Genomic DNA, 18,726 nt, shown 5'->3' with positions numbered 1-18,726 from the left:
CTCTATTTTCGATATAAAGCACAATGTAGCTCTTTGGGAAATTTGAAATGCATATTATATTGTAGACAAATTCCAAAGGAATTTATGATGATTTCAAAATCAAATTTTGTTTCTTTTTAAAAAATCTTCATCCACTTTGACAGATACCTTTTGAACCCATCCCTGTCAGCAGATGATCATCCAGCCATGTTTAAGTTTTTAGGTATTTTGTTTGGTGTGGCCATTCGTACTAAGAAACCTCTTGATCTACATCTAGCTCCTTGTATATGGAAACTGATTGCTGGCATGCCACTCAAAGTGGAAGATTTAGAGGAGGTATGACACTGCTTTTGACTTGAGACAGGCTTGCTAGTTATATGTATATAATTTGAGCCAACAGAGGGATGGGTGAGGACGAGGGTAATTGAGTTTTACTTCTTTTTTTTTTAACTCCTGGGGGTCCCGATAGCTTAGTTGGTAGAGCACTCAATTCACAAGCAAAAGGACTAATATCAATCCCTAGTGAAGTCAATATCTTTTTCTGACCCTCTGTCACCCAGCATTGTGTGCAGTGCCTTACATAAGGACACAACAGTACAATTAGAACATTCTCCCATTGTCCTCATGCGGTAAATAACGTAAAGTAAATAACTTGCATCATAGTGGTTGATGATGATGATGATGTTAATTATAGCGCTCTTACATAATTTAGGTGATATGCCGACTCTTTACTGTCATCAAGCTTGACTGAAATAAAACTTGTTTTAACAAGGGCCCAAAATCCTGGATATCAAATAGATAAGAATGAAATTTCAGGTTAATCCGAATCACAATCGTTTTGTTAATAATTCTTACTGGATTTGTTTATGAAAAAAAACCCCTAAAAAACTCTTTTTTTCAAACTTTGCTAGTGAAAATATTATAATGCAGAGTTGAGTTGAGAAAATTGTTTGTCCTGGCTCTGATACTCTCGTATAGAGAATAGGAAAAACGTCTCTAAAATATGCTGTAATCATAGGTTAAAATGAAAATTTTCACCATTAGACCTGATTACAACTGTACACCATCCATTCTAAAGTATTTTTAATCGTGATTTATTTAAAAGAAAGGTGGGCATCTTTTATTTTTTTTTTATTGGTTATGTACATATTTCTGTTTTAAATGGTTTTGATCTGATTTTAAAAAACAAATGATGAATTAGTCATTTTGACATTACAATTTGCTGGTCATTTGTCATATTATGTAGGTACGAAGATTTTTCAGCAGTTTCCACAGATATTCCCAATTCCATTTACAATTATTTTTTTAGCAATATGATGTCTTGTTGTTACAATTATTCATAGTGACATTTACACACATTATGGGGTATCTCATTATCCATCACACAGGTGGATCACTTATACATCCAAAGTTTACGGAGCATTAAGGATCTCCATGAAAGTGACATCAATGAGACCAATTTTCATGAGGTCAGTTTTGGTCCTTGTCATTCAGTATTTTAGACTCTTCTGCAGATAGTGTGACTGCATTGTAATAAATGTTGTTTGATTGTTTTTCTTTGTTTGTTTTGTTTATTTTTCGTTTGTAAACGGCTTTGGCGTGTAGGGAAAAATACTATTATTATTCATCATCATCATCATCATCATCATCATCATCATCATCATCATCATCATCATCATCATCATCATCATCATCATTATTATTATTATTATTATTATTATTATTATTATTATTATTATTATTATCATTATCCTGGGTGTGGTTCCCTACCTCCACAGTGGGCAGGGAGGTACTTACCATGTCTTCTATCCCCTTGTATCTGTTTTCCAACTTGCTTTCTGTCTTTGTCTTGGTGTGAGATTGCTCGGTTTTGTCCCGACCCTGGCCGGAGTCCTTGACTGGGAGGGAAACAGTCAAATGCATAGTTATTGTTTTGGGAGATGATATTTTTTTCCTTGTAAATCATCTCTCTGTTATGTGTTATTATATTTGTTATTTTTAATGTATAATGCAAGCATTTGAGTGTATTCCTCTTTGTTGGATTTTGTGCTTGTGTCTGGATGAGACTTATAGGTGATCTCAAACTAAGTGCATTGGTGGTATGCTCTTGGAATCTACATCTGATCCCTATTTGTTCCCAGTTCCCCTATGTCTTACTTTTTCTTGGGTGCTTTAATTGTAATTCTAGAACTTTTTACTATCCCATTTTTTTCCTTTTTACTGGCGCTGATATGACCTTAATGTGTTGCAAGCGCCGTAAAACCCTTTAAAAAAACAAAAACATTATCATTATCATTATCATTATTATTATTATTATTATTATTATTATTATTATTATTATCATTGTTGTTGTTGTTGTTGTAGTCCATCTTTGAGTCTGGATGTCCTTAAGACGTGAGCATAGTAAAAAAAAAAATACTGAAGATTTTTTTCCTTCATAAAAGTGTTTGTTTCATTTTATTCCAATTTAATGTTCATGCAGATTTGTAAGGGTTTTTTAAAATCCTCTTTTAATCTATACTATTAGTTGTTTTTTGTTGGGTTTTTTCGTCAGGTTTACCAGCTTTTTAAATTATTTGCATCTTTAACAACATTGTAATGCGTATAGAATCATACCTCTTTGTGTGTGGGTCTTGTTTTCCCAATTCATTAAATTGGTAATGAGTTCAGCTTATGCATTTGCTTTCAGCTCATGCATTTACTCTAATCATTTGAAGTATTGTGCATTGAAATATATTTCTATGCAGTTAACAATGTAAAAAATAAAATCATATGTTAAAAGGATTGTGACTGTCTTTGATAAATTTGTGTAAACATAATTTTTGTTCACACCTATAATTATTGTTAGATGCTTACTACCTAAATGTTTTAATTCATATTAATTTAATTTCACTGTTTTTCCATTCCACCCACATCATGACATAGTTCATTCCTATCGACACATTTGAGGGTCAGAGTGCCAGTGGTCAGGTGGTGCCTGTAGTCCCAGGTGGCCAAAGTCTACCCATGCATTACCGAAATAGGAGCGAATATGTCGACTGCGTGCTGGAGTATCGGCTACATGAGTGGGACAAACAGGTCAGATTATTGTGCTGTAATCAGTAAACTGATTGAGATTCTTTGATAGCTTTTTTTTAAATTCTACAAACTTTTACAAAACATATTCTGTATAGTACAATGCCAAAAAGACTTGCAGGTGCAATTATTTCAACCATGCATAGTTAAAGAAACTTCAGATTTAATTCAGATTGATTCCAACAAAAGAGAAAAATCCAGTTTTTCTTTTCTTTTTTTTTTTTTTTTCAATTCTGGGAGGGTTTGATTATGAAAAAAAATCCTTTAAAAAGATTGAAGTAAAACTAATATTAATATGTTTTAGCTGAAAATATTATTTTGTATGAGGGTGGCACCATAAGAAATATTCTTTATACACCTTATATGCGATATTCAGAAAAAATAATTTATCGACAACTTTTATCGACAATTTATCGATCAGCTATTACAAACAAACTAGGGATCAAATATTATTTGTGTTAAGACTAGTACCGAGCTTCGAAGGGCAGCACACAACCATTTTGGTCAGATTTATGCCACAGAATTCAATTGTAAATCTCAGCTGTTTTACTAATACTGACTCAATGCATATCTTTTGAAAAAATACGACAGATTGCATTGATCAGAGAGGGTATGTCTGGCATCATTCCAGTACCGTTGATGACACTTCTGACTGCCCAGTCATTGGAATGTCTTGTATGTGGTACCGATGAGGTCAACATAGCAGTTTTACAGAAAGTTGTCAGGTGAGTCTTGTTGTATTGTTATCATCACTCCTGCAGAGCCTTGAGATATGAACTCAGTCCACAAACTTATGATCAAGGAATGGTGAACTAAAACTTTGGCCTTGCCGTTGGCTTTATATTGAGGAAAAAAGAGGGAATGAAAAGAGCAATATGGCTTTGATATAAATATGAGGCAGAATGGCTCAATGGTGTAGTTTGGTATATGTAAAGTACTGGGTTTGAGGTGGGGGGGGGGGGGGGGGGTGCTGTTCTTTTAGCGATGCAGTGGTGCTTATCACTAAAAACATAATTAACCTCCAATTTATTGATAAATTAACTCTCTCTCTCTCTCTCTCTCTCTCTCTCTCTCTCTCTCTCTCTCTCTCTGTCTCTCTCTCTCTCAAGTTGCCGTTGGCCTTGGCCTTCATCAAAATTCCTATAATAACTCATTTGATTAATTTCAAGTTTAATGGGTCTGCAATGTTGTGTGATTGTAACTTACTTAATTCATAATAATAATTTTTTAACTATTTTTCTTCCTCACAATAGGTACCGTGGCATAGATGAGAACCATGTGTTGGTCAGTTGGTTCTGGTCTGTTCTAGAGTCCTTCACTAACGAGGAACGCATACAGTTCTTACGATTCATTTCTGGTCGGACACGCCTGCCATCTAACCCTGCTGATATCACCCAGCGCTTTCAGATTATGACCTCAGATAGGGTAAGTTTGCCCTATAGCGTTTCTATAGACCATATTATTTCATTATGAACCTTTTTCAAAGGCGTTTCAGTTTCAAGTAAATGAGAATAACAGATTGAGGCACGGTGCAATTTTTAAAAAACTAGAGCGTTATATCCACTAAACGTGCTCAAAGTGCTTTACAATGGGTCCTGACCAATAGCAACAACACGTAATACGTAGAATGAGACATGACGCCTGTTAGGCGGTATTACAGTTTTTTTCCGACAGAAACAATGCTGTTAACAGCCAGGTACTCATTTTACGCTTGAGTTTGGTGAGTAGAGAGCCTTTCCCAAGGACTCAACTATGCACTGAGCGAGGCTTGAACCCAGGACCTTCTGATCCGAAAGTGAGTGTCATACCACAAGACCACATAGATGCACAACACTCAATGAATATTCATTTATGTCTTACTTTTTTCTTTTTTTTTTTTGAAGTCACTGGTTCAAGTAGAGATAAGATGACCTTGGACTACAAGCTTGCTTGCTTGTTGCTGCTGTTGTTGTCGTTGTCATGATCATCATCCTTACGATTATCGTTAGTGGTATTAGTAACAATAGTAGTAGTAGTAATAGCAATAGTAGCTGTAGTAGTAGCAGTAGAAGTATCAGTAGTAGTAGTAGTAGTAGTAGCAGTAGTAATATTAGTAGTAGTAGTAGTAGTAGTAGTAGTAGTCGGAGTACCTTTGAGTCATGGGTGCAGAATTCATCCCGAATTCAATAGCTTCTAACGGACAGTAGCATTAATTAATTGGTTACTATCTTTTGGATTGTACACTCACTCCTTGGTGGAGGGGGGTCTGCTTCACCCAGGATATATGCTGATCCCTTTGCTTGTGAAGCTAGTTCTCAACGACTGAGCTAACAGGATTCCCTATAATAATAATAATAATGATAATAATAATAATAATAATAATAATAATAATAATAATAATAATAATAATAATAATAATAATAATAATATGTAATAATAATAATAATAATATAAATGATAATAACAATAAATAATAATGATAATAATAATCATCATCATAATAATAATAATAATAATAATAATAATAATAATAATAATAATAATAATAATAATAATGATGATGATGATGATGATGATGATGATGATGATGATGAAGATAATGATGATAATAATAATAATAATAATCATAATAATAATAATCGTTATCATCATCATCATCATCACCATAATAATAATAATAATAATAATAATAATAATAATAATAATAATAATAATAATAATAATAATAATAATAATGATGATGATGATGATCGTATTAATAATAAAGATAATAATAATAATAGTAATGATAATAATAATAATAATAATGATAATAATAACAATAATAATAATAATAATAATAATAATAATAAACATAATAATATAATAATAATGATGATAATGATGATGATAATGAAAATAAAGATAGCGATAATGGTGATGGTGGTCGTGATGATGATGATGATGATGATGATGATGATGATGATGATGATGATGATGATGATGATGATGATTTGCAATGTTATCTATTGTCTGGTTAAGAATGTTTTGAGAGGCAAATGAATGAAAAACCAACACACCATTCCCCATGTCTGGTATATGTTGCCCCAAATACGAATGACGTCATGTTATGTGCGGCAAAGTACACCTTGCCTGGTCACACTTTAGGGTTCCTTCTACAGGTATATCTGATGGACAAAATAAGCTAATCATGTTGTTTTTTTTTGTGTTTGTTTTTTTTCTAGGGTCGTGATAGCCTCCCCACCTCCCAAACCTGCTTTTTCCAACTTCGTTTACCAGCATACAGCAGCCAAGCTGCTATGGCCAGCAAGCTTCGATATGCCATCAATCACTGTCGCTCCATCGATATGGATAACTACATGCTTGTGAGAAACACAGAGACCAGCCAGGACTCTGATGATGAAATTGTATAGGAATGTGACAATGCTCATACGATTGGAAATTTCATATGCTAAAATTATTTTCACATCATGTTGTCTTATCAAATAGCTACAAAATTTTACACTGAAACTGTAAGGCCTGGGTGGGGTGCCTGACTTCCCATTGTGGGCAGAGAGGCACTTACTGTGTCTTCTATCCCCCTGAATGTATTCCAACATGCTTTGTGTCTTTGTCTTGGAATGAGATTTCTTGGTTTTGTCCTGGTTCTGGTCCCTGGCTGAGAGGAAAACAGTCGAATGTATAGTTAGTTTTGGGAGATGATATTTTTTTTCATTGTAAATCATCTCTGTTATGCACTGTATTACGTTTTAGTTACATATTATAGATGACTTGTAAACATTTGAGTGTATTTCTCTCATTGGGAACCAGTGCTTGCGTATGGATGAGACTTTTATGTGATCTCAAACTAAGTACTTTGATAGTGTGCTCTTGGAATCTACATCTGTTTCCTTTTTGAACCAATTCCCCTTTGTCTTTCCTTTTCTTGGGGGCTTTAATTGTAATTCTAGAACTTTATACTATCCCATTTTCTTCCTTCTTACTGGCGCTGATATGACCTTAATGTGATGCAAGCGCCGTAAAACCTTTAAAAACAAAACAACAAACAAACAAACAAACTGTAAGGTATTACGAATAATAAACCAAGCTGTTCATAAATCACTAGGTTTTTACATGAATGAATTGTTTATTGACAAAATGTTTATTTATTATTAATTCTGGATTATAATGCCCATCCTTTATACTTCAAAACAATTAACAAGGTTGGTTCAACATATTGCCCATCCTTTATACTTCAAAACAATTAACATGGTTGGTTCAACATATTGCCCATCATTAATAGTTGAAAACAACCAGCATAATTGGTTCGACATGCTGTCCATCACTTAGAGTTGAAAACAATTAACATGGTTGGTTCAACATGCTATCCATCATTAATAGTTGAAAATAACTAGCATAGTTGGTTCAATATGCTGTCCATCATTTACATTTGAAAACAATTAATGTAGTTGGTTCAACATGCTTTCCGTCATCTATAGTTGAAAACAATTAACATAGCTGGTTCAATAATATGTTTTCCATCATTTATAGTTGAAATTAATTAACATAGTTGGTTCAACATGCTGTCCATCATTTTATCGTTGAAAATAATGAGCATAGTCGGTTCAACATGCTGTCCATCATTTCTTCATTGTTATAAATTGTTTTTAGTTACGAATGAGATCTATAAACTGTTAAACCATAATACAATTGTTTGATTACAATACTGTAAGAAGTGTAGGTAAAATTTAGTTCTTTATGTATCCGCAGGTGGTTGGATGGGAGCATCACCCTTGAATCATATACCTATGATGTTCGCATGGGTGTACGATCCGATAGTGATGTCGTTTCTTCTTCTCGTTACTAGCCTATCCTGCTTCTTTGGTTTGTGATTGTATTTTTGACAGGGGATTTTTTTTTTTCTGTAAATCTTCTGCCTGTTTGTTCTTGGTTATTTATAGTTTAGCTTATGATATCTTTAGGTTATGATTTTGATTTACATTTGTACTATTTTTGTTAGATTGCTTGTTTTTTTGTTTCAGCAGTCTCTCATATAACCTCAATTGTGTTGGAAGAGACCTAAAGCAACAAACAAACAAAAAAATCTTTATGTATCCCAATGCACTGTGCATGAGTCATTGTTGAATCTTCCTTGTCCTTTATATGAAACATCTAGAACATCGGATGCATATCAGTTGGTTGCATTGTAATTTACATATCAGAATTATTTATATAACTTGGCCATTCCAGTATTCACATTTCAGAATGTAAAAGTATACTGTTGTTTATGATGACGATGACGATGATGAGGAGGAAGAGGATAGAAAATTATGATGTGATGGTTCTTATTATTATCATCATCATCATTATTATGACCTTCATCATTGTTGTCATTATTATTATTATTATTATTATTATTATTATTATTATTATTATTATTATTATTATTATTATTATTACTCTCATCGTCATTATGATTTTTACTTTTTTAATGATAAATATCTCATTTCATTTAAGTTAGAAAACGGTAGGGCTGCCTGAAGCCGGTGGTCGTAAAATACTAACGAAAGAGTGAAAATGGAGAGGCTTCGTATGGGAACAAAACAGACAATGGACGTTTCGGGTACAAACCCTTCGTCAGCACAATAATACACAAATTAACGTGGAAAACAAATTAAGTTAGAATCTTACACCTGTATTTTGATGGAACTTTTGAGTGGTTTCCGATTAAGCGCAATAGTAGATTGCTCTTATAAAGTTATTATGCTTTCTATTTTCACCTATTCAGTTTTGTCTTATTTCTTCGGTGCAAATTTTTGGCAGTCCAATTTTTTATTTAACAAAGGAAAATTGGTTCTTATCATTTTCTTCTTTTACCCCAATACTATTATGACCTTAAAATGCGTCTCAAATACCTTTGATGTCATAAAAACAAACAAATGTAAATTGGTTTTCGTCAATTTATTTTACCCCAACACTATTATGACCTTGAGATGTGCCTCAAATACCGGCGACATGGCCGAGTGGTTAAGGCATTGCACTGTGATCTGGATGACCCGGGTTCGAGCCCCGCTTCAGGCACTTTCATTTTTTTCCTTGAGCTCACGTGGCAACATGGGTGATTCCTGTTGACATCAGACATCTTGTTTGATGAGTTATCTATATTCCTTTGTGGAATGCCTCGGCGACGATATCTTATGATATGGGGGCGCAAAAGGCATAATTTTTTTTAAACACTATTATGACCTTAAAGAGTGTCTCACATACTACCGATGTCATAAAAACAAACAAAAGGAAAATGGGTACCAATTTATTTTTTTTTACCCCAACACTATCATGACCTTAGAGTGTGTCTCACATACTGTCACGTCATAAAAGCAAACAAAGAAAATTGGTTCCCATCTTTTTTTTTTTCTCAACAACCCAAATCCTAGTTTCTGATTGAACAATGTGACGCTGTGTACTTGTTTTGCAGTGGTAGAAAAATATAGCTATGACTTGTAGCCAATTCCATAAGGAATAAGCCCTGTGGAATTATGTCTGTGTAGTATAATGCAGCATTTAGAACACTGTTCTGATTGGGGTGGAGTATGTGATAAAGTTGTACATATATTTATTTCATTTTGCTGATTGTTTGTGAGTTTGGTTGTTTCTTTTTTTCTTTTGGGGTTTTCTTTTCCATTAAATTTTATATATTATGCATCTAGGAGAGTCGGGTTTTGTGTGTCTAATGTTTGTATAGGTATGTGTTTGTGCATGTATATATATAATTTGTGTGTGTGTGTGTGTGTGTGCATATATTTGTGAGTTTGTGTGTGTGTATTTGTGTTTGTGCTCATTGCTTGCTTTGGTACATTAATATGCCTGTCTCCCCCAGTTGCTGTGAGTGAAAATAAATTATTCACAAGTGCTTATTTTTATTGTTTGTGTGATTGATATAGACGTCTATGTTTAAAATTGTTTAAAAATCATTTTTCTTCATTTAGTTTTTTTTTTTTTTGTGTGTTTGTTTATTTTTAATTGAATGAAATACACAGCTGTTGCACAGGTTGTTTGATCGAAATCTAAAATAAAATAAATGCAAAGCAGAATAATAAATTATGTCATTGAATGGGTGTTTTGACCTCCCATGTTGTCACTCTTGTAATGTCTTCTATCCCCCTATATCTGTTTGTTTTTCAGTCCTTGTCATGAAATGGGGTTACTTGGGTTCCTTGGACGAGAAGGAAACAGTCAAATGTATTTGTTTTAAGGCATATTTTTTTTCTTGTAAATCATCTCTACCTCCCATAGTGGGCAGGGAGGTACATGCTGTGTCTTCTATCCCCCCATACCCGTTTCCCAATTGTTTCCTGTCATTGTCTTGGAATGAGATTACTTAGTTTTGTCCTGATCCTTGCCGGAGCTCCTTGGCTGGGAGGGAAGCAGTCGAATGTATAGTTATAGTTTTGGGAAATGATATTTTTTTCCTTGTAAATCTGTTATGCATTGTATTATGTTGAGTTTACATATTATATTAAATGATTGGTAAACATTTGAGTGTATTCCTCTTAGATGGGACCTGTGCTTGTGTCTGGATGAGACTTTTAGGTGATCTCAAACTAACTGCATTGGTGGTCTGCTCTTGGAATCTACATCTGATCCCTATTTGTTACCAGTTCCCCTATGTCTTACTTTTTCTTGGGTGCTTTTATTGTAATTCTATAACTTTTTACTATCCCATTTTCTTCCTTTTCACTGGCGCTGATATAACCTAAATGTGTTGCAAGCGCCGTAAAACCCTTAAAAACAAAAAAAACATAAATCATCTCTTTATTTGTTTGTACTGTTATAATTTATTTATGTTTTTGTTTTGAATATATTTTGTAAGCATTTGAGTTTGTTCTCAGTAGGATCGTGTGTTTGATGGGGCATTAGGTGATCTCAAACCAAGTACATTTATTGTTTGCTCTTGGAATCTACTTCTGTTCCTATTTGAACCAGTTCCCTTTTGTCTTACTCTTTCAAGGGTCCTTTTAACTCACTCAATACTAGAGATTTTTGCTACTTTTCAAAATTGGAAAAACTCCCATAGTGGGCAGGGAGGTACATACTGTGTCTTCTATCCCCTTATATCTGTTTTCCAACATACTTTCTGTCTTTGCCTTGGATTGAGATTACTTGGTTTTGTCCTGGCCCTGGCCGGAGTCCTAGCTGGGAGGGAAACAGTCAAATGCATAGTTATTTTTTGGGAGATGATATTTGTTTCCTTGTAAATCATCTCTCTGTTATGTATTATTATATTTTTATTTTGAATTTATAATGTAAGCATTTGAGTGTATTCCTCTTTGTTGGATTTTGTGCTTGTGTCTGGATGAGACTTATAGGTGGTCTCAAACTAAGTACTTTGATAGTGTGCTCTTGGAATCTACATCTGATCCCTATTTGTTCCCAGTTCCCCTATGTCTTACTTTTTCTTGGGTGCTTTATTTGTAATTCTAGAACTTTTTACTATCCCATTTTCTTCCTTTTTACTGGCGCTGATATGACCTAAATGTGTTGCAAGCGCCGTAAAACCCTTAAAAACAAAACAAACAAAACAAAATTGGAAAAGTTTAAAATTTAAAATGAACATGTGCATAGATCGTTTTCTTCAACAACCATTAACATGTAAAAAATAAGAAAATTAGCTTTGATACTACGCCTATAATTTGTATCAGAAAAATGTAATAAATAGGAATGGGGTAAAAGGAACCCTGGGTATATTACGGATATAGTCTGTGTTAAGGTTGAGTGAGTTAATACGTGGAATGGGGTGACTAAACCCACGGTAGTATATGTCTTTAATTTTTTACGACCCCATTTACTTCCTTTTTACTTTTACTGGTAATGACCTAAAATTGTCAAAATCTGGTGGGGTATTCCACAGCCTTCCATGGTGGGCGGAGAGGTCGCCTTTACTGCGTCTTCTATCCATCTGTAATTGTTTTCCTTTCCCTTTCCATGTTGCTCTCTGTATTGATCTGGATTGGTATTACTTAGTAAAATATTATGCTATGTACATACTCAAGTTTTAGTTGCTGGGTGGGGATCCTGACCTCCCATAGCGAGCAGGGAGGTACACACTGTCTTCTATCCCCTTCAGCGGGTGGTTGGATGGGAGCATCACCCTTGAATCATATACCTATGATGTTCGCATGGGTGTACGATCCGATAGTGATGTCGTTTCTTCTTCTCTTAACTAGCCTATCCTGCTTCTTTGGTTTGTGATTGTATTTTTGACAGGGGATATTTTTTTTCCTGTAAATCCTCTGCCTGTTTGTTCTTGGTTATTTATAATTTAGCTTATGATATCTTTAGGTTCTGGGTGGGGATCCTGACCTCCCATAGCGGGCAGGGAGGTACACACTGTGTCTTCTATCCCCTTATATCTGTTTTCCAACATGCTTTCTGTCTTTGTCTTGGAATGAGATTACTTAGTTTTTTTCCTGCTGGCCGGAGTCCTGGCTGGGAGGGAAACAGTCAAATGCATAGTTATTGTTTTGGGAGATGATATTTTTTTCCTTGTAAATCATCTCTCTGTTATGTATTAGTATATTTGTTATTTTTTAATGTATAATGTAAGCATTTGAGTGTGTTCCTCTTTGTTGGATTTTTTTCTTGTGTCCAGATGAGACTTATAGGTGATCTCAAACTAAGTGCATTGGTGGTATGCTCTTGGAATCTACATCTGATCCCTATTTGTTCCCAGTTCCCCTATGTCTTACTTTCTCTTGGATGCTTCAATTGTAATTCTAGAACTTTTTACTATCCCATTTTCTTCCTTTTTACTGGCGCTGATATAACCTAATGTGTTGCAAGCGCCGTAAAACCCTTAAAAAAAAAAAAATATCTTTAGGTTATGATTTTGATTGACATTTGTACTATTTTTGTTAGATTGCTTGTTTTTTTGTTTCAGCGGTCTCTCATATGACCTCAATTGTGTTGGAAGAGACCTAAAGCAACAACAAACAAACAAATATCCCCTTCACTGTCCAATTTTCTTCCCTTTTACTGGTGCTGATTTTGACCTAAATGTGTTGTAATCGCCGTAAAACCCTTAAAAACAAACATACAAAAACAAATATCAGTGAGACCTGATCGCTATGTCTGTTTGGTCAAACAAATAACAGGAAAAAATGCCTGCTGCGGTGAAAAAGGAGAATGATTAAATTAGACGCACAGATAGTAACCAGAGCAGATGTTTATCTGCATTTCTGTTCCCCACTAAATTTGTTAAAAAGTGACCTGATTAATTAAGAAAAATACTTGCAAAATGAGTCAGACGTTGATTTGACCATCAAAGATGATGGTAGTGGTAGGATATCTAATTTAAAATCGTGATGCCAACTGCGACTTTCAATTCATATTGGCCACTTTTTTTTTCCTTATTAGATTTGGTTGAAAAACTGCCAAACTTGCATTTCTGTCTCATAGGTCGTGGCAACAACGTTTGTTGATTATTCGGTGAATCTTGGGTCATTTATTTTGCTTTGTTTATAGTTATTGTTTTTATTTAATTATTTATTTATTTCTTGGTCATTTTCCCCTCGTTACTTTAGATTCCCGAATGACTAAACCATATGATAGAACATCGGTTGATGTAAAAGATTGTTACAGACGGTGGGATAAAATGGTACGTTGGATAGTACCATTTTAAAACTTTGTATTTATTTTTTTATTTTTTTTACATCTACATACGATAAGATAAGGGACATGATTAAAAACATGCAATCTAAATTGAAGACACTGCATAAATTGTAAATTGAAAGCTGGAGTATCTGAATGCTGAATATTATAACTATTTTTTTTTAATTACAAGATCTTCAATATCAGCGAAATAAACCTTGAATTCTGGGTGGGGTTCCTGACCTCCCATAGTGGGCAGGGGGATACAAACTGCATCTTCTATCCCCATATATCTGTTTTCCAACATGCTTTCTGTCTTTGTCTTGGAATGAGATTACTTGGTTTTGTCCTGGCCCTGGCCGGAGTCCTAGCTGGGAGGGAAACAGTCAAATGCATAGTTGTTTTGGGAGATGATATTTTTTCCTTGTAAATCATCTCTCTGTTATGTATTATTATATTTGTTATTTTGAATTTATAATGTAAGCATTTGATTGTACTCCTCTTTGTTGGATTTTGTGCTTGTGTCCGGATGAGACTTATATAGGTGGTCTCAAACTAAGTACTTTGATAGTGTGCTCTTGGAATCTCCATCGGATCCCTATTTGTTCCCAGTTCCCCTATGTCTTACTTTTTCTTGGGTGCTTTATTTGTAATTCTAGAACTTTTTACTATCCCATTTTCTTCCTTTTTACTGGCGCTGATATAACCTAAATGTGTGGCAAGCGCCGTAAAACCCTTAAAAACAAAAACAAAACAAACCTTGAATTGATCATGACGGAGGTCATTTAATGACTCAAGAGTCTCCGTGACTGGGTGGGGATCCTGACCTCCCATAGTGGGCAGGGAGGTACATACTGTCTTCTATACCCTTATATCTGTTTTCCAACATGCTTTCTGCCTTTGTCTTGGAATGAGATTACTTGGTTTTTTCCTGGCCCTGGTCGGAGTCCTGGCTGGGAGGGAAACAGTCAAATGCATAGTTATGGTTTTGGGAGATGATATTTTTTTTCCTTGTAAATCATCTCTCTGTTATGTATTCTTATTTTTATTTTGAATGTATAATGTAAGCATTTGAGTGTGTTCCTCTTTGTTGGATTTTGTGCTTGTGTCTGGATGAGACTTGTAGGTGATTTCAAACTAAGTACATTGGTGGTATGCTCTTAGAATCTACATCTGATCCCTATTTGTTCCTAGTTCCCCTTTGTCTTACTTTTTCTTGGGTGCTTTAATTGTAATTCTAGAACTTTTTACTCTCCCATTTTCTTCCTTTTTACTGGCACTGATATAACCTAAATGTGTTGCAAGCGCCGTAAAACCCTTAAAAACAAAAAACAGTCTCCGTGATTTGAGTCATATTCTCAATTTAATAGCTTAGAATAAAGCAAAGATAATGCACTCCCAGTACACACACACAAGCACGCACGCATGCGCACAAACACACATCTCGGTGTTCAATTTAAAATGGACTATGCTATACACTAATCAGGCATTTATTTATTTATTTATTTACTTTTTGGCTCAGATGTTGATCTAACAATCGGGACCCAATCAATTACGTAAACATAATTTAATAATCACCGGGCACTACTGAGGTAGGAAGTGTCTGCAAAGTTTAAATGGTTGAAGATAATCTCGATGCCTACCATAAATTGAATTTGATCGACCATGCATTTAACATAAAATCTATTCAATCAGACTGGTGCGTTGTGTGCATTTTATGACTTGGACCCCCTCCCCATCCTTTTTTTTTTTTTACTCCGTTGAGACTGATCTCTCAAATTTTATCTTTATTTCGTATCGAATTCATCAAATCAACAGGGCAGAGAAGTCGGGGCGCCACACCTACTATTCCGGTTCCAAACTCCTTGGAAGTTTGTATGTAACCAGTCCTTCGGAGGACTAATAATGCACAGTCTACATATTGAATCCTAAGGTGGCAGGGTGTATTGGCAGATTCTTGGTATTACGGGATGTAAAAGAGCGAGGATGAATGATCTTTATTGACGACCAGAATATTTAGACCAGAAAATAAGATGCTATCACTTTGAAATCGGAAGATTATTTACAAAAGGTATGTATCCAGTCCTCCAGAAGAGTGGTTTTACACGTCCAATGAATTGGAACCAGTTCTTTGACACCAGCCTTTTGTTTTCCATTGTTAGTTATCAATTGAAATGAGATTTCTTTAGATAAAAGTATTTTAAAAAGCACAGAATAAAATACTAATTATTCCTGCCATCGAGAAATATTTATTCAGGTTTCTAGCTCCACATCATGAACAATGCAGACTATATAATAATAATAATAATAATCATAATAATAATAATAATAATAATAATAATAATATAATAATAATAATAATATGGTCAAGGAGAATGGAAGACGCCAATAACGTGGCTCGAATCTTTGTCCTCCGGAAGTTACATAATATTATTATTGATTAGGAGGAATGCCTTCTCCATGTACAAATTCACCATATACATCATCAATATCCAATCCCTGTGACTTTGACTGGAGTGTATTTTGCCTGGACAATCACGGTGCCGTACAACGACCATTTCATTTTTTATTTTTTTTTTGGAATCCTCGTCACCCTCCTGGTAATCGACCTCGATCAACATCACTAGATTTGGTTTCATGAAGAGAAAACACCTAGCCATCGACGCCACAACTTCATGCTCAATGTTGCTGATAAGATATGACCATATTCGGACCACCTTAACATTAAACTAATACAATTTTCATTTATAAGTGAACAAAAGTCAAAGTAACACTAAGCTGCTATAAGAACTAAATACCAAACACAGAACGGTTCGGGCTAAAGACCCTTCTTCAGACAATAACAAAAGTAACCAAAACAATACATCGCTTAAAATCCAGACAGACGGCAGAGAAAAATTTGGCACGCATTGTCCGCAAGTAATTGGGTCTTGAAAATGATGGCACCCAATGCAATCAGTTCTACAGTTTGTGAGTATGTATCACAATATTATGATACACTGATGAGGGAATTGCACACGGACACACAACGCAATGGCCTTTGGTAAAATTGTGAGTGATGCTCATAATACTCATAATCTGCGAGACTGACTATTTTGGGTTACAGGCAAGTACAAAGATGGCTCTGGTAAGAAATGTAATCTCCTTCAAATGATGTCATGTGCTTAAGTAAAATATTCACATCTGATCACCAGATGAAACATACCAACACACAAAACTATGTGTGACCTTAAACGTTTATAGTATGATTGATATATTTTAGATTTATTTTAATCACCCAACTCTTGGTCTAAAAACAATAACAAAGAGCTGAGTGGCGTCAAGTTCATTTCTTCTGCTGATGCTATGTATCCTTGAACGTTTAAAGATAGAATGCGCTTGGCCAAGGAGTTCACAACATTGCCATCCGGAAATATAACGGACCAACACACAAACTCTGTGAAACCATGAACTTTTATAGTCTGGTTAATACAGTTTAGTGAGAACAACTCACAAACGCGGATGGCAAAAACAATAACAAAGGCCTGAGTGACGTCATCTTCGAACTATCTATAGAAAGAACAAAATTGACGTCACTCAGCTCTTTGTTGTTGTTTTTAGCCTGCCATTTTATGAGTAGTACTCACTATATTTCTATCAATCAGACTATAAATGTTCAAGGTTACACATCGTGTTATGTGTTTGTACGTTATTATATCCGACTGGCGGATGTTGGGAGTTTTTTTTGGGGCGAAACGCACATCGTCAATAGGATTCAATAGTCGTAACGTCACTTCCTTCCTAATGACGCATGGTAACTTAGCAACAATGGCGGACGCCCGTATGAAATATTTCTCCGGCGAGCATAAAAGCGTATCCAGAGGATAAAAAAACCCCATAAATTTGATCATGTTTTGACTTTTACACATTGTGGTCACAAGACATATGAAAAGTTCTAGCCAGCTTGAAGAATAAAAAGTAATGATTTTCTTTGTTTAGAACCAAGATGGCCGCCGTTGCCGGGTGGCGTGACATCAGACTACTGAATCCAATTGTTGTTTGTTTTTGTTTTTAAGGGTTTTACGGCGCTTGCAACACATTAAGGTCATATCAGCGCCATTAAAAAGAAAGAATATGGGATAGTAAAAAGTTATAGAATTCCAATTAAAGCACCCAAGAGAAAGTAAGACACAAGTGAACTTGGAACAAATAGGGATCAAGTGTAGATTCCAAGAGCATACCACCAATGTACTTAGTTTGAGATCACATATGTCTCATCTGGACACAAGCACAAGATCCAACAAAGAGGAATACACTGAAATGCTTACATTATAATACATTCAAAATAACATAAAATAATACATAACAGAGAGATGATTTACAAGGGAAAAAATATAATCTCCCAAAACAATAACTATACATTTGACTGTTTCCCTCCCAGCTATGGTATCCGGCCAGGGCCAGGACGAAACTAAGTAATCTCATTCCAAGACATAGACAGAAAGCATGTTGGAAAACAGCTATAAGGGGATAGAAGACATAGTAAGTGCCTCTCTGCCACATCGTCAATAGTCTGATTGAAATTCAGTGAGAACTAATCAAGCAAATGGCTGTCTAAAACCAATAACGAAGAGCCGAGTGACGTCAATTTCGTTACTTCTATAGAATGAAAGAAGCTGACGTCATTGAGCTATTTGTTATTGTTTTTAGACAGCCATGTTAATGATCTGTTCTCACTAAATTACACAATGTGTCCATAAAGTCTTTGCCTGATTTCAAATACTCATTATTCTAAAACCGTTATAGATATTTGCATCTGGTTTTCACCATCTCCTAAGGAAAGTCATACATTTATTCCTATTACTCATCAACCCACGATAAATCACAAACTTTAGCAAAATCAACCTGAACTTAAAAGACATAATTTTTCTTTTCTCCTATTTCTGAATGGCAAAAGTGCGACACAAATATTTTTGTGTATTACGATGCATGAATCAAAATCGTCAAATATAGCTTAACAACCTTTCATAGTCCAGTTTGCATACCATTAAAGGAAAACGTCTTAATAAAAAAAAAGATAGGATAATC

General features: G+C 34.8%; 1 protein-coding gene and 1 long non-coding RNA gene across 7 annotated transcripts in view; both read left to right on the top strand.

Moving 5' to 3' along the window:
• LOC144965271 (putative E3 ubiquitin-protein ligase HERC1) overlaps positions 1-6,593 on the top strand; it is a 127,770-nt gene extending 121,177 nt beyond the window's left edge. For all 6 annotated transcript variants that reach the window (XM_078900435.1, XM_078900432.1, XM_078900434.1 and 3 more), the window contains exons 78-83: positions 144-315; positions 1,368-1,448; positions 2,905-3,057; positions 3,646-3,779; positions 4,308-4,479; positions 6,258-6,593. In XM_078900435.1, the coding sequence (XP_078756561.1) occupies positions 144-315; positions 1,368-1,448; positions 2,905-3,057; positions 3,646-3,779; positions 4,308-4,479; positions 6,258-6,446 (901 nt within the window). In that variant the 3' untranslated portion in view covers positions 6,447-6,593. The remainder of the gene's footprint in view (positions 1-143; positions 316-1,367; positions 1,449-2,904; positions 3,058-3,645; positions 3,780-4,307; positions 4,480-6,257) is intronic.
• Positions 6,594-12,135: 5,542 nt separating this feature from the next.
• LOC144965275 (uncharacterized) lies at positions 12,136-15,355 on the top strand. The gene is made up of 2 exons (XR_013643984.1): positions 12,136-12,351; positions 12,890-15,355. It is a non-coding gene; the product is annotated as an uncharacterized LOC144965275 (long non-coding RNA).
• The last annotated feature ends 3,371 nt before the right edge of the window (positions 15,356-18,726 follow it).

The sequence above is a fragment of the Berghia stephanieae genome, chromosome 2 (genome assembly GCF_034508935.2).
Source record: "Berghia stephanieae isolate SIO BIC M18660-M18661 chromosome 2, UCSD_Bste_1.3, whole genome shotgun sequence".
In the NCBI taxonomy this organism is placed as follows: domain Eukaryota; kingdom Metazoa; phylum Mollusca; class Gastropoda; order Nudibranchia; family Aeolidiidae; genus Berghia; species Berghia stephanieae.
The sequence above is the reverse complement of the archived record's forward strand: the minus strand, read 5'-3'. Positions and strand labels throughout refer to the sequence as shown.